The sequence below is a fragment of the Talpa occidentalis genome, unplaced genomic scaffold, assembly GCF_014898055.3.
Source record: "Talpa occidentalis isolate TD23 unplaced genomic scaffold, MPIMG_talOcc4v2.1 talOcc4.14, whole genome shotgun sequence".
NCBI classification, from domain to species: domain Eukaryota; kingdom Metazoa; phylum Chordata; class Mammalia; order Eulipotyphla; family Talpidae; genus Talpa; species Talpa occidentalis.
Window position 1 is genome coordinate 86150338 of NW_023601433.1, and position 16003 is coordinate 86166340.

The window sequence follows — 16003 nt, forward strand, 5'->3', positions numbered from 1 at the left end:
TCATTTCAAATGGTTAATTTTACGTTATGTGGATTTCACCTCCATTTCAAAAAAATTCAACCCTAATCACATCTTACTTTCCTTCTTGCATGTGATGTTTATCACATGCAGATGGCCCTCACACCCCATATATCTGACAGCTCTTCTCTATCCTGCTTTCTGCTTTGGGGTTTTGGTTTCGTTGTTAACTTACAGATTCCCAAAGAGTGCCTGGCCCTCAGTCAATGTTTCTTGAATAAAAAATGAGAAAGAGCGTGTTGGGGAGCAGAGCTCACTCCCGCCCCATCTCTAATTCTCAGGGGCTCCTGATCCTCAAGCACATTAAAAATAATCCTCAGCCTGGGCTTACTTCTTTCCCTTTTCCAATAGAGCTAAATCCACGGGTTCTCATTCAGTTCAACCCTTTGAACACATCTTTGTTCAGAGTCTGACAAGAGCAGGAGAAGACAATGAATCCGTCCCATTGTGGGAAGGATTGTCTCCTTGGCTGCTCTGTGGCTTCCCACAGTCATTTAGGGTCACCCCAAACTTCAGCTCCAAAGCCATCCTGTCTCCCAGCTGGGAGAACCTCATTCTTAGACGCCTCAGGTGTGGCTCCTCAGAGGGGACATTTACAGCAATGAGTCAGTAACCTTTTACTGAACAGCCGCTCTGCCAGAGCTCTGCACAAGGCTCCAAATTTCATTCATTCATTTGAATATCAAACATTTATTGATCATCTACTATATGCCAGATGCTGCCCTTCCTTGACTGTGGCCCTAGAACCCACAGTTGATCATGAGTTTATGGCCTAGCTGCCAACACAGCCTAGACCAGGGCTTCTCGGCCTCAGCACTACAGCCATTTGGACCAGATCTCTGTCCTTGGTACACAGTTCTCTGTCCTGGGGAGCTGAGCTGTGTACTGTAGGAAGTCTGGCAGCATCCCTGGCCACTAGAAGCCAGGAGCACCCTCTCAATCATGACAACTAAAAATGTCTCTAGATATTGTTGACCGTCCCGGGGTCACACAGAGAACCACTGGTCTCTCTTCACACCGAGTTAGAACCACAACTATGAGATAAAGAAAACTCATTTAAATTTATTGTTGTGTGATCTTTCCTCTATCTCAGTTTCTCCATAGATGTGTGTGTGTGTGTGTGTGTGTGTGTGTGTGTGTATGAGAGAGAGAGAGAGAGAGAGAGAGAGAGAGAGAGAGAGAGGCAGGCAGGTGGATGGGCGGGTGGGCATATAAACCTATCTTTCTCTTGCTACTTACATTGAACCAGGCAATCACAACAGCAGCTAACGTTTGTAAAGGGTACATAGTTAATCTGAATTGGTAATAATAATCATTGTGAGTCAGCACCATGTTCAAAACTTTGTCTCGATTACGCCCCTATAAAGAGGGTGCATCAGTGCCTACTCACAGCTGAAGGAGCAGGCTGGGTAATGTTAAGCCACTTGTCCCAGGCCACACCGAGAGTCAAGGGCTCCAATCAGGTCTGTCTCACTCAGGAGTGTGAGCGCTTCACCACCACGCTGGGATTCCTAGCTCCTCAGCCAGAGTCTGGCACTTAGTAGGTACTCTGTAAATATTGTTGTCTGAGAATGAGCAAGAGGATGAGGAAGGAGCATGAGAAAGGCTTGGGGAAGTAGAGGCTGCTCCTTCGGGGTCTGATGTTCAGAAGGGACATGCAGTATTTTACTTCTCTCCATTATTCATCCACCTGTTGATCCAGCCCTGTTCACCAAGCATCCCCCCAACACCTGGTCTTGCCTGGTGCGGGAGGGATTCTGGTTTCAAGGTCTCACAGTCAAGCAGGAAACATAAGCTGTGTTCAGCAGCCACCATCACATCAGATTCAGACGGGCCACGAGGATGGTGGCCGAGAGACTGTGCGAGCTGAGACTCTTGGCTGAAAGTGATGGGCACATCCGCTTCACCTGGCTTAAGCCAAAAAAGAAATTATTGACTCCTCAATACAGTCAAGGCTCCAGTCTTGACTTTATCAGGCTGTTCAAATGATGTCATCAGGAAAGGCAAAACCCAAGCTATTTACTCCGGGTAAGACGAGGCTCAAAAGAGAGAGTCACCTCTTCCAGCTGGCAGGTCAGGGAAGGCTTTGTGGATTTCATGAAGTCAGTGACCTCTGAGATCACCTCAGGGATCCAGGACATTTCCAGGGGGCCTCATCTGGGAACCAGGCAACACCAAACTCTACACCTAAGACGGTGCGCGCAGGACATGCCAAGCTGTACCGGCACATCTCCTTTGTGAAAACATCAATACGTGATTTGACTTGAGCAAAGAATTTTTTTTCTATGCAACTGTTCCCTGACTGGACTGTTAGATCCTTTAGAATTGTCCAGGTTCTCATAAACACAAAGATTCCTCCCACACATGTGAAATAGAAGGCTCACTCCACTCCAGATCAGAGGGCCATTTCCTTGGTACCAGTGGCAGGAACTCTTGGTTGTCCTTCAATACCCACTCTCTCGTCTCCATAAAATAGAGAAAACCCCCTTTTTAAGCAAGGAAGGTGGTTGAACACACTATGGACTACGTTTCCCACCTTCCATTACAGGTAGTATGTCATATGACCAAACTCTGACCAATGAGCTGCTAGAGGCAATGGCAGGTGATGCCCTTGAAGGGAGGAACATGCCCTTTTTTTTTCCTCCTCTCCTTGCATGCTTCTGTGCGGGATTTGATCATGGTAGGCACCAGGCAGGTGAGACTGACACCCTAGAGATCGCTGGGTTCCTGGATGAATTCACTGCTCAGCCTTGGACCATCATCATCCCAATTGAATATGAGAAATAAAATCATTTGTGACTTATTTAGAACCCTGTTGTTTGGTGTGTTGGCTCTATGCAGCTGACCTCATATCTAGACTGATAGATGTCTGAATCTCAACATTTCCAGTGTCCTTATGTAAGAGAAGGGAGAGAAATAAAGATACCTCACTAAATGCTAGCATGAGTGCATTACCTCACTAATGGCCACACCCCAGAAGGTAGGTATTACCACCCCCTTTTACAGATGGGGAAAGTGAGGCTCAAGAAGAGTTAAATAATCCTCCCCAAGTTACATAAAAGTAGCAGAGTTGTGATATGAGCTCGGAACCATTTACTCAAATTAGCATTTACTCAAAAAATTAGAAAATAATTTTCATGAGAAAGACATAGCTGTCATGGAATTTTCTAGAAAAGCTATAGCCCTGGGAAGGGCAAGAGTCAGGTCCAGTTCCAGGGACCACATCGGTTAGATTTGAGGACTTTCACTCTAATGCTCTTTTTATCTGATTCTAGAATCTTGTCTCTTAATTCATATTCTTGACAGAGAGATCCTGACTGACCACTGGCCAGCAATAGCCTGACTCTCTGGGGCAAATGCCAATCCTGGCCCAATCAGCCACAGTTAGAGATCTGAAATCCTACTCATTTGAGGTTGAACTAGAAGTTAGGCATGGCAGAAAAATGTATTGATCTCTGCCATAATTAAATATTTAAACATTGGGCTACTGAACCTGGGCATAAAGTACCATTGCCCTTGTCTTCTAAGAAATTATATTCTCTTATTATTACTGTCACTATTATTAATAGTATATCATTATTAATTAATAGTTGCAATTCACTGAACATTACTAAGTACCAGACTTGGTGCCTTTAAGGAATAGTCTCATTTAATTCCCTTAAAAAAATATCAGTCGCTCTGTTACCTTTCATCATGTCTGGTAACCAGGGGAAGTTGGGATTTAAGAGGTATGCTTTGGGGAAAGAAATATAATGATTTAACTTTCACTTAATCAGAGAAACTTAGTGGTAGGTGGTGTTGTAAAGGAAGGCAAGGAACTGGGCAGGCAGATGCTAAGTGGGAGACTGTTCTAGGCATAAGGGAGATGGGGGTGGGAATGAAAAAGAGAGAGAGAGAGAGCACCACGGGAAAACTGGTTTCACTGCATAAAATGGCCAGTGAGAGTTCTGATAAGCGCAATAAAATGGGCAGGGACAAGCACTGAGCTCTTCCAATCATGGACTTTGCCATCATCCTCTCCCCACTTCTAGCAGGTGAGCAGAGCTAGGGTGCCCTTCCTCCCCCTTCTCCCTGGGGCCTCCCAGAGACCCTGAGCTCAGTCTCCTGGCCTGACCCTTGGCCTGGTGCTCACCTGCTGGGTCCCATGCCACCATCTCCATGCTTCTAGCCCCAGCCTGGTGACCCGACCCCAGCTCCTACCCATTCTGCTGGCATTTCCATTTGGTTTGGGGTTCTGAGATTACTGTGGATTGAGAGTGCTCTGAGAGATGCCACTTTGCTGGCTCACCAGGAGTGGCCAAGGCAAGTCAACATATATTTGGTCTCTGGCGCCAGTTACTGAAACAGAGCTCCAAAACCTTGTCATTTCCTGATGGGGGTGCTATGGGCATCTTTTATCCTAATATTGGGTCTGTGATCCTGCTTCCTGACACAGAATCCCTAAATCCCTTGGAATTTTCTGGGTGATAAGGGCATCTTTTAGTCCAAAGAAGCTCCTGGACAGCTCCAGGCTGGGGGCTGGTCAGAAAGACCAAGTCATGATTGGAAGCTTGGAGTTTTCAGTCCTGCTCCACCCTCCACAAACATCACTAAACTGCGGAGCTTGGAGAGCTTCAGGTTGGTGAACACATCCTAGTGCCGGGAGGCAGGTCTCCATGGAGACAGAATCTCCTGCTCTAGACCCTTCCAGCCAGATATACTTCATCTGTATCTTTTATTATCTTTTATAATAAACCAGTTGACATTTTCTCCTGAGCCTTCGGAGGCTCAAGAACAAATTATTGAACCTAAAGAGAGGGCCGTGGAAATCCCTGATCTGTAGCCAAATTGCACACCTGGACATGTAATTTGTGATGGGTGTTCTGAAGTGGGGGACAGCCTCGAGGGAGACTCCAGGAAGATAATGAGTGAGACACCCAGTCGGTGATCTGAGAGCTTGGGAACTGCTTGGTTTGGAAGACCCACATGTTGGAGTCGGAAGTGACACCAGGGCTTGCGTGCTTGTGCTCAGAGAGGAACAGGGAAGCTTGGATTTCATGATTAAAAAACACCGCCATGGGCCTCCCTGGTGGCGCTAGGGTTAAGACGCAACCTCTGAAGCTATCCGCAGCCTCTGCAGCATGAGTTTGATCCTCAGCCAGGGAGCTACCCACATGGCACAGCAGACCTCTCCTGACTCGCCTGCTGTTCCTCTCAGCAGTGTGTTTCAATACATCTGCCTGTACTGTTCCCCACTTTGTCTCTGGTGAATCCTCTCACCCCCCGCACCTCTGGCCTGCAGCTCAGCTCTTGTATGCATAAATAAATAAATCTTTAAAAAATTCTTTGAAAAATAGAAAATACCACCACAAGGAGAGCGGAGTCAGGGATTCTCTGCTAGGGTGACCTTCGGGTCTTGCCGCCACAGCCCCACTCTCAGTCCTGCCCTGACTTCTGCCTCTCCATTTTTTTGTGCCCCAAATTTCTATCTATTTAGCCTCCCTCTATGCTTTCCCCCCACCCCTGTGGCAGCACACCCTGTGGGAATCAAAGGAATGGTTTTCATCTTGGCTTTAATAAGAAGACTCCAGGAAGGTGTCTCCCCGCCCCAGGGTGATTTATTCAGCCTGTGGTTGAAGAAGGAGCTATTGAGCACATGTGATATCCTGGCAGGTAAACAAACAAACAAAAACAAAATTCCTGGTTCTTCAAAAAAAATTAAACACAGAATTAGCAAAGGATCCAGCAAGTATACTACTAACTGTAGAACCCAAATAACTGAAAGCAGGCAGACAAGCAGAAATTAGTACCTGGTACACATCTGTATAACTGTGTTCCCACAGTTATTATTCACAGTAGCCAAAAAGGTGGAACAACCCAAATGCCCAGCAGCACGTGAACAGATAAACCAAGCATGATCTATCATGTTATTCAGCCTTAAAAAGGAATGAAATTCTGTCATATGGTACAGGTGGATGAACCCAGAGGACATTATGCCAAGTGAAATAAGCCAGTCACGGAAGACACATGTAAGATTCTGCATTTATGAGGTCCCCAGAGCAGTGAAGCTCACAGAAACAGACGGTGGCTGTGTCTGGGGTGGGGGGTGGCTGGGAAGGGAAGAGTGGAGGGTTGCATGGGGACAGAGTTTCACTTGAGGATGAGAAGTTCTGGGGATGGAGGGGGTAGCGGCCACACACAGTGTGAATGTACTAAATGCCTCTGCACTGTGCACTTAAAGTGGTAGCATTTATTATGTGTCTTTTACACGCTATAAAGAATGCTTCCAGTTTTTGGAAAGTTAGGGGCAGTCAACCTATCCTTCATTACAGGGACAGCATCTCTTGTGTCACTTGGCCTAAAGAATTCTCACAGGGAGTGAGAAGAGGGAAGGGAAGTGAAGGCTTTGGAAAGACCAGGTAACAGACACCTGAGCCCTATTTTGATACCATATCCCAGACTCTGAGAAGAACACAATGGAGGAAGTGGCTTGCCAGGGTGCCCCCGGGCAGTCAGGTATGTGCTATCTCTGTACTTCAGGATGCGGTGCACAGTTCCTGCTTCCCTGTCTGTTCTGCCAGCCTCTCAGTGAACTTTACAAGAGCTGCCCAGCAAGGCTTCTAGAGTCAGAATACTTTGCCAATGAGTAAAAGAAAGTCTGATTGAAATATATTATTATTTTTTAATTTTTTTAGATTGATTGATTGATTGATTGATTGATTGATTTATACATACAAGCACTGGGTACAGTCAGAAGCACGGGAGGGTGACAGAATTCACCAGAGCCAGAGCGGGGAGCAGAGCAGGCAGAAGGACCGAAGTACACTGCTGAGGGGAGCAGCGGGCGGCAGGAGAGGTCTGCGCGCCATGTGGGACCCTCCTCCGGTGGCCGGGGAGCAGCTGGGGATCGAACCGGTACTGCAGAGGCTGCGGGCAGCTTCGCAACCCAGCGCTCAACCGCTGCACCACCGGGGAGGCCATGATTGAAATATCTTAAACAGTATATTAAAATAAAAATTTTACGAAGCCCCAGCTAGGGTGTTCCTGGGTTCGTTACCTCAGTGGTTCCAGCAAGTTCTTTCCATGGTTCTGCTCACCATCCTGAGCATGTCCCATGAGAAAGATCAATTCTTCTGTGAAAGAATTTCAATCTGAAGTGGAATGAGAGGATATAGAATGGAAAAAGCTCGTGCAGTGCCCTCAGAGAAACAAAAACTTAATCACTGGTGGTGCGGAGAGGCTGATTTCCCATAAGTGCCTGAGTTTCTGAAAATTGAAATTTACCTTGAGAAGTCTTCTTGGTTTCAGACACAAAAATCAGGAAATTATCTAGGTAGGTCAGATAAGTCTGACAAATAAGCTGAGTGTTGTCTCTATAACTAAACTGGTTCGTCTGCTTAGGGAATTTACAGGACTGGGCTCTGTTTTTCTTTTTTTTTTTTTTTAATTTTTTTATTTTAGCAGATTCTGAGCTCTCTCCCCCAGGTGTGTGGCTGATGTCTAGCACTAGATGGTAGGGTAGGGTAGAGAGAGAGAGGGCATCTCTGAGTAAGAGTTCCCCATAAAAGAGACAAAGAAATGAGGATCTTTCTTTCTGAGGATGACACCAACAATGGTGGTGGTGCAGACATAAAGAAATCTGGATCCTTAATGTTGTCAAGCCACTAGAGCAACCCCCTCTGAAGTTTGTCCTCCTTCTAAATGGCTTAATATAAGAGAATTTCTTTTACTTTCCAACTCTTTTACTTTCCAACAAAAGCACCCTAAATCACATAACTCTCAAATGCCAGTGAAAGCTCAGACCTGATATAAATAATCTTTTGTCCTGCTTTTACATCTGTCCTACTGATGACCGGATGGAATAAAGAGTAAGTCCCTGGTCCGCCAAAAACCAGATGTCTTCCTACCATCTACCACTAGAACCCCAGTTTTCCCTCCCATCCCCAGGATTGCAGAAGACTGTTATTCCCTGTAGCCAGTTGTCTTGACTAGAAATAGTCTAAAACAGTTCAAATTTCCCAAGGAGAGCATGTGTACTGGGTTTGGGTGGAGTGAAGAGGAAATCTTGGGATTAAAGGAAATCTAGCACCTGTAAGAAGGACAGAGCAATCACACTCAGGATAAACTGATCCAGGTCATTCCTATTATCCAGGTTGATTTAGAAGACAAAGAAGAACTTCTTGTCCTGCAAGGAGATACAAGAGATCTGGCAAGATCTGGGGCTGGCAAGAGATTCAAACTCTAGAGAAGGGTGATTCATAGGGAGGTAGGGGCAGAGATCTGCTCACACCATTTCAGGAACAAATGTAGAGAGCCACAATACATGAGGTAGATACTGATGATTACGAATTCTAAAACTCTTTGGACTGATTGGCAAGACCTGGTAGGTCCCTGGGTTTGGAGGTGGATGCTGGATCCTCTGGGCGGGGAGGCCCAGGCACCTGTCATAATCTCAGTCACTGGACTGTTGCAATAACAGACTCCACACCAATCCAGGATTCCCGTTTGCCCCGTTGGCTCACTTTTCTTGTTCACCATGGCAACTGCTTTGAATCTTTTCCATTCTCATCAAATCTCCTCCCATTCTGCCTTCCCTTTCTTTCTCATCAGACAAATCTGCCTCCTATTTCACCCAGGAGACAGATGTCACCTGAATGGGAGTGCCCGCACCTCGCTCACTTACCTGCCACTGGGCTCACCTTTCCTCTATCCACGGATTTAGTCAGTAGCACAGTCCAACAGAACTCCCTGCACTGATGGAAAGTCCCACACCTTCCCTGGCTGCTCCAAGTAGCCACTAGCCGCCTGGGGTCCTGGGCACTGGAAACATGGCAAGGATGACTAAAGAGCTGAATTTTAAATTTCATTTCATTTTTATTGATTTAACTTAAAATCACCACCTCTGGCTAGTGCCACCCTCTCAGACAGCACCCGTTAGTGTAAACCAAAGACATATTTGAAGATCAGAACACTGAGATTTCTCCTAACTCTGTGACACCCTTAAGGAGTAAGGTCTTAGCAAATTTATCATAAGGATTCTGAGTGAGGTGATGAGAAGGAAGGAAGAGAGGGCTAGAGAGGACACTCATGAGAAACTGTGTGGACAAACTGAGAAGGAAAAATCACCACAGTGGACCACTGCTCTGCTCTCTCTGGCTGCAGGTGCGCCTACAGTGGACATTTCACATAAATGGAATCTTATGATATACGCTCATTGTGTGACTGGCCTCTTTCACCTGACATCACGTTTTCAGGGTTCATCAAGTTGTAGCAGGTGTCAGTGCTTCATTCTCTTTATGACAGACTAATATTCCATTTTGTGGATGGACCACATTTTGTTTATCCATTCATCTGTTGGTGGACATATGGACTATCTGCTTACCTGTAATGGCTCAGGAACGAATGAATGACTAACACGCACAGCACTGTTCAAGATTGAAAAGATGGTTAACATGTGACACCTCCAGGATCAACTCCAACTTCCCACCTCCACACCCAGAGACCCACCAGGTCTTGCCAAGTGGTTCAAAGAGCTTTGGAATTTGTAATCACTCACAACTACTACAGGATTGAAAGCCAGACAGCTAATCCCTCAGTGTTTGTGTTCTAACCATCAGGCTTACTGCCCTAACAGGAGTCTTGTGGATCTCCTTCCGGAGGAAGATAACTGCCGAGTGTGTCGGCAAGCGACAGCGCACTCTAATAAGGCAACTAGTGATGGAACTGTTTAAAGGAGTCAGCAGAGGGGGCTCCCCCGTGGCGCAGCGGTTGAGTGCTGGGTTGCGAAGCTGCCCGCAGCCTCTGCAGCACCGGTTTGATCCCCGTCCGCTGGGTGAGGGTCCCACAGAGTGCGCAGACCTCTCCTGCCACCCACTGCTCCCCTCAGCAGTGTACTTCGTCAGTCTGCCTGCTCTGCTCTCCGCTCTGACTCTGGTGAATTCTCTCACCCTCCCGCGCTTCTGACTGTACCCAGTGCTTGTATAAATAAAATAAATACATCTTTAAAAATAAATAAATAAATAAAACTTGAAAAAAAAAAAAGGGGGTCAGCAGAACTAAGAAAAAGCTGGCAAAGTGGGGGAGCTTTACCACTCCTACACCTTAAGGGGTAAGGAGGGAGTGGTACCCAGAAGCCCTGCACAACTGGGAGGAGATGAGTCAGAAAAATTCACATCCAACCTCACTGCCCTTGTGCTGTCCAGACTCCTAAACTGGGAACAGCAGGGTGAGGAAGGTCCATGCAGCTCCCGCGGGTGAGGAAGCACAGGTTAGCTCAGACTGGAAAAGAAAATCTCTGTATAAGTGCCACACACTAACCAATTGTACCACTCGAGGTCCAGCAAAGAAAAACTCTGCCTGGCCATTCTGCAGACTGGAAGAGAAGTGCAGAAGTCAACAGCAAAGAGAAAGAATCTTCTCAAGAGGAAGCAATCTTTCTCTCACTGGTAAGTGGAAGCCCCACCCTCCATCTTTGTGGCGTGCTGATTTTCTTAGTCACTAAAACACAGACTCTCACAAACACTGCTATCTGTAATTGCAGCAGCAAGAATGAAGTATCCCACTTTTGCCTGGAGGGGGCAAATCACCTTGAGACAGCCTCAATTTGCCCCTCAGGAGCGGAGCTTCAGATTAAGGGTTTCTGGACACCTCATTCGACATCAACCTTAGCTTTATTACATGCAAGGAAAAAGGACCCGGGGTCCACTTTGCAATTCAGATCTGAAGTCAACTGTTTCATACACACTTGCTTTGCTTTATGCCTATCAAAACCTGATTTCATTTAAATTTCCTCTAAACGCCACCGTCCCAGAATGTGTATAGCGCTCACCTTTTGTTAGGTGGTGTCTTTGGCCCCTCCAGCACACGCTCTACCTCTCTGGATGGGTCCGTAAACTAAGCTGAATTTTGTTGGCAGGCAAGTTCATCCCTGGCGGTCAGCTGATTAGGCTAGGTAGCCCATGGCCCACCTCTTGGGGGTAAGAGCTGGGCAGAGAGTGGATCTAGAGGATTCTGTGAGAAACATCCAGCACCCTGCCCCACACCACTCCCCAGCAAATCAGATTCCTCCCACCACTACAGACCAGAGCGGGGAAACTTTGTTCAGATACATCTGGGGCTGACGAAAGGGTTGTAGAAATGAAATCAGTCAGTCTCTGAATAGGGCTGGAGGCCAGGGAAAGATCTAGGCCCTTTACTAAAGCACAATGGAAGCACTGGGTCTCCTGACATTTGAAAGGCTGCTCCTTACCCCAACTGAAATGAGTCAATAAAGAGGAAAAGGGAGAGAAAAGGGGGAAAGGGAGAATTCTAAAAATGCCCTTCCTTTGAACACCATCTTTGTGCAGGCATCTGGGGGAGGCTGGTTAGGGCTGGGTCATCTGCCAGTCAGGCCTGTAGGCTTCTCTTGTTTATTACCAACCACAGTTGGGACAGCTGCCAGGGCCCGCCCCCACCCTGCTGTCATTGGAGGAGCTCTAATGTAAGGGCACTGCTAAGAATCAGGTTTCTTTTTCCTATTACTGGTGGGCCTGCGGCAGCTGGTCTGGGAGTTTGGGGGTCTGATCCAGCCTCCTGCAGAGTGAGCCTCTGACCATGCCAGACTGCTGCAGCTGTGGCGATGTTTTCCAGTATGAGACAGTTAAAGTTATCCGAATCCAGAGCGCAAACTATGGCACCATCAAGTGGTTCCTTCACATGCTTGTCTTCTCCTATGTGAGGTAAGCAGGGTGTTGGGAATGACCCCAAATCTCTGGAGTGGTTGACAGCACAGAACACACCAAGGTGCAGCTTCTGGTGCACATTCTGAAGTCCACGTGGTCTGACAATCATACTGTAAACTGTGGTGGGTTGGGCAGGTCTCGGGAAAAGTAGTGGGGGGAGGAGGAAGCAGCAGGCAGGGAACAGTGGCAGTCTGCTAAGAAAGAAGCCGCGGGAGGCCAGCGTGACACTTTGGGTTCTGCCTGGAAGCCAGGGAGGGCATACCTGGGGACAGTGGGAAAGCTCAGGAGATTTCTAGCGAGGAGGCAGGGATTTGGACCACACCTGGAGACAGGGCAGGCCTCTGAGTCATCACCCCTTAGGGAAAGGAATAAGACCAGACTTGTAAATGTAACTACATCCTCTTCAGCGTCCTCTCCAACTGTTCTCTCTCTCTCTCTCTCTCTCTCTCTCTCTCTCTCTCTCTCTCTCCTTTTTTAATAGCTTACTGAGGTATAATTTACATACTATACAACTCACCCCTTGAAAGTCTATAAACTCATGGTATTTAGTATATTCACAGAGTTGGGTAATCATCCCCACAATCCATTTTGGAATATTTTCATCACTTCAAAAAGAAACCCCACATCCGTTGGCCATCACTCCCAGCCCCCTGCTCCCCTGTAGCTCCAGGAACCCTCTGACCTACTCTCTGTCTCTATGGATTTGCCTATTCTGGATATTTCATATGAATGGGAAATCACACAACATGTGGCCCATTGTGACTGACTTACTCCACTCAGCTTGTTTTCAAGGTTGCTCTCTGATAGGGCATGTTTCTCTACTGTGTTCCTTTTCACGGGGTAGGAGTCGGTGGAGGTCTGTTCACTATGCTTTGTGGACAATTTAAAGGTCTAGCAGAGGTGATTTTGAGGAGACACAATTTTGACCTTAAGTGCTGATGCTAGGAGGTAACATAACTTCCATGTAAAATGTTTCTCCTCTGTTTATATTTTGAAATATAAAATTAAAGACAAAATATCATTGATTTCACTTTTCCCTGCCATTTCATAGAACACCTATTTACACCTCACTGAATGGGGTCCCCGAGAACACAGCTTGGGAAATGCTGTTTTAATTGTACTCTGAGGCCTCAGGTATTACAACTGCAACTCAGCCTTCAGTGAATGGGGTGGTCCAGGTATGTAGGGACTGGGGGAGGCAGGTCACATCACACAGGACTGGCATGGACTCAGAGACTGAAGACAGACAGGGCCTCAGTTACTGCACTCAGCACAAGGCAAGGGCTGGAAACTGAGGAAATAAGACAAGTGGCTGGTCAGCAACTCATAGTCCCTCACCACCAAGTTCAAACCTGGACTCGAGGTGGGACTGCAGTTGCCGCAAAGGTCAAGTGGCCCCAGCTTCCAGCTTCCGTAAATGTGTGGACAGGATGCTGAGTAGGTCTGCGCTACAGTTGTTTGGAGAGGAAGTAACAGGAACCTAATGCCAGTTCGCTCCCCTGCCACACTGGATGGGGAGGGGTAACTGCCACATCAGCGGGCAGCGTGAGAGATGGGGCTGTCCTCAGAGAGGACTGACTGTAGAGGTCGGGACTGGGCTCATTCCCTATATCTTGGCTCTACTTGTCTTTCTTCTTGAATAGGTTCTCCGTGTCATAAGATGACACACTCATATCCTCACAGCCTTCTTAATGTCTCCAGAAGAACCAAAGTCTTTTCTGACAGATTTGGCAGCAGAGTCCCAAGACTCTGGTCAGGTCTGAATGTAAGCTCTGTCTCTGGACCCGTGGCTGCCTTGGGGGTGTGGTGTCACCCCACTGGTCAGCCCTGGGTCCCATGCTTGCTCCTCTGGCGGGAAGTAGGGAGAGGTTGGTAGAACTGAATGAGCCTGACCTGAACCACATCCAGTGGCTTTTCTTTAGACAAAAAGCATTCTGTTGCCAGAAGAAATGTGAAAAGGATGGAGGTGGGGAATGGGGGTCAGACAAAAACAAACATCCATTTAAAAAGGCCTTTACAAAGCCAGACATTCCAAGGACTCCTGAAGGCTGCAGCTTCAGCCCTGGCTTCTATCAGCACTGCTCCTGGGCTGTGGCGACTCTGCCCAACGTCATTGCCAAGAATGGGCCCCAGGCATTGTCAACAGAGCCAGCGCCTGGAATTCCAACCCATGATTCTGCCCTGTCCTCTCAATTCAATGAGATGGAAGACCTGGATTAATGATGGTTATTTTCCCAGGAAAAGTGAGATGCAAAAGCCTGAGTGACTTAAAAATAACTGTGTTTTGTTGTTGGCATTATTTACATCATCGCATCGTGTCCACCCGGCCTTGGGTCTTCTTTGTTCTTCACTGTTTCACAGATAAGGAAACAGAAGCTATTGAAAGTCGGAGTTACATTCAAAAAGGCCATCCATTCAGAAAGCAGGTTGTGAAAGACATTCAAACCCTAAGCCACTGCTCCTCACTCATAAGCCACACCACTGGGGTTGTTGCCGGAACCAGCCGCCTCAGCGTGGGAGTGGCAGGGCCAGCGGTGTCCTCTCACCCGCTGCTCCACCACAGCTCAGTGGTGGCAGGTGCGCCTCAGAGCTCATAACTGCCGTTTGTAATGGATCAATCAGGTGTGAGCTGTGAGCTGATTGGTGCTAAACAGTCCAAATCAGACTTGTGGGTGAAAGAGGAGCTAAGCCAGGGCTGGAGGGAGCTGAGGGGCACCCTGAGAGAAGAGGACAGGGAGCCCCTGAAGAAGAAGGAGTGACAATGCTTGCCCCTGAAGAAAAGAAGGCGGTTCCAGCCACCCAAGAAAGAAGAAAAGAAGCATCCAGAAGCCCCCCTCCAAGGAGGGAAGAGGAAGCAAAGGACTAGGTCACGGACTGGACCTCAGTCCTGTCTCTGACATTGCCTGAGAGGCCCTGGGCCTGGCGTCTCAAAGAGCTGTTGGTACAATCCAACAACTCACACAGAGCTGTGAACACTGGGTGTCTCTGGCCCCGCCTCTGCGGGACCAGGAGTGGCCATCACTACTGGCCAGAGCTGTCTAGCACTCCCGGTGACCGGTGGCGAACATCACTGATGGTACCTGGCTGAGAAAGCCGCCACTTGGTGATACAGTGAGCTCTTTGTTTCCCCTGTTCGTAAAATAAACCCCATGGTTGTTATTCCTGGAGTCTAAGGTCTCTTGCAATTGTGTGGGCGGGTGAGAGCCCACAGTGACCGGTCCTTTTCTCGGGGACTGTCCTTTCTTAGAGTCTATAGATCTTGGTTTTGGTTTCTGGCCTTTTGGCCTTTTGGGGCTTTTAGTGACTCTCTGGTCTCAGAGCCTGGGCGGGTGGTGGCTGTTCCTTCCATCCAGCCTCCTGCCCTGTGGCCTCACTTGTGGCCCTCTCCACCCGTTTCAAAGTGGCTACCCTCAGCTTGCCCTTGTCCATTTTTCACTCATTGCCCAAATACATTTGAGCATTTGTTATGCATGAAGCCCTGTTCAATGGTGCCAGTGAAACAAAAGTTCCTGCCCTTGTTGGGTTATATCCCAAAGGAGGAGAGAGACATGACACAAAAATGGAGAGACATAATGAAAGGTCTGGTGGTGATAAGTGCTCTGTATAAAGAATGGGGACAAGCCATGAACTGTCTGGGAGAGGGGTGTTTCTGGTGGAGGGAACAGCAAGTGCAAAGGCCCTGAGGCAGGAACTCAGTGGGGCACCCCAGGAAAAGGAAGGAGGCTGGTGTGGCTGTAGGAGAATGAAGAGGCAGTGAGGAGAGGTAGTAGGTGAGTGGGAGAGGTAACATGGATGGGGGAGGGAGGGCCCTGGAGGCCACTCTCAGTTCCTTGAATTTTATTCCAAGTGAGTTGAGAAGCCACTGGAGCATTTTAAGCACAGAAGAGATACTTGCATCCTATTAAGAAGATTTCCCTGGACAGAAGTCCCCTTAGAAACTTTTCTAATGAATACGGAAGTCTAGAAACAGTTGAGAGAAAAGCAGAACAAATTCCACTTAAATTACTTCTTTCCCCTCACCCAGCAACCTGCACCCAGTCAACAGCAAGTACAGCACCGTGGAGACAGTGCTGTTGGGCAGTCTGGGCTGTTAAAATGTGCTCCTGGCTAGCTGCCTGTTTCACCAGAAGCTGGTCACAATCCTCCACTTGAGTGGAAGTAAGTTGCCCATGGAGGTCGGTAGAGGCACAGCGGCTGAGGAGGGGCAGATCCAACGCAGGCCCTATGACCACTGTCAGTTAAGAGGAAGAAAAATGTGAAGAGAGTCACCACATTCTCATTCCACC

General features: G+C 47.7%; 2 protein-coding genes across 8 annotated transcripts in view; one reads left to right on the top strand and one right to left on the bottom strand.

Annotated features, from left to right (window-relative positions):
• Positions 1 to 16003, bottom strand: part of IFT81 (intraflagellar transport 81) — a 207348-nt gene that overhangs the window by 83867 nt on the left and 107478 nt on the right. The gene's annotated exons all lie outside the window — the stretch shown is intronic.
• Positions 11472 to 16003, top strand: part of P2RX7 (purinergic receptor P2X 7) — a 61798-nt gene continuing 57266 nt past the window's right edge. For 3 of the 4 annotated variants that reach the window (XM_037511196.2, XM_037511193.2, XM_037511194.2), the window contains exon 1: positions 11472 to 11714. In XM_037511196.2, coding sequence (XP_037367093.1) covers positions 11590 to 11714 — 125 coding nt within the window. In that variant the 5' untranslated portion in view covers positions 11472 to 11589. The remainder of the gene's footprint in view (positions 11715 to 16003) is intronic. The other variant, XM_037511195.2, reaches the window with a different exon arrangement.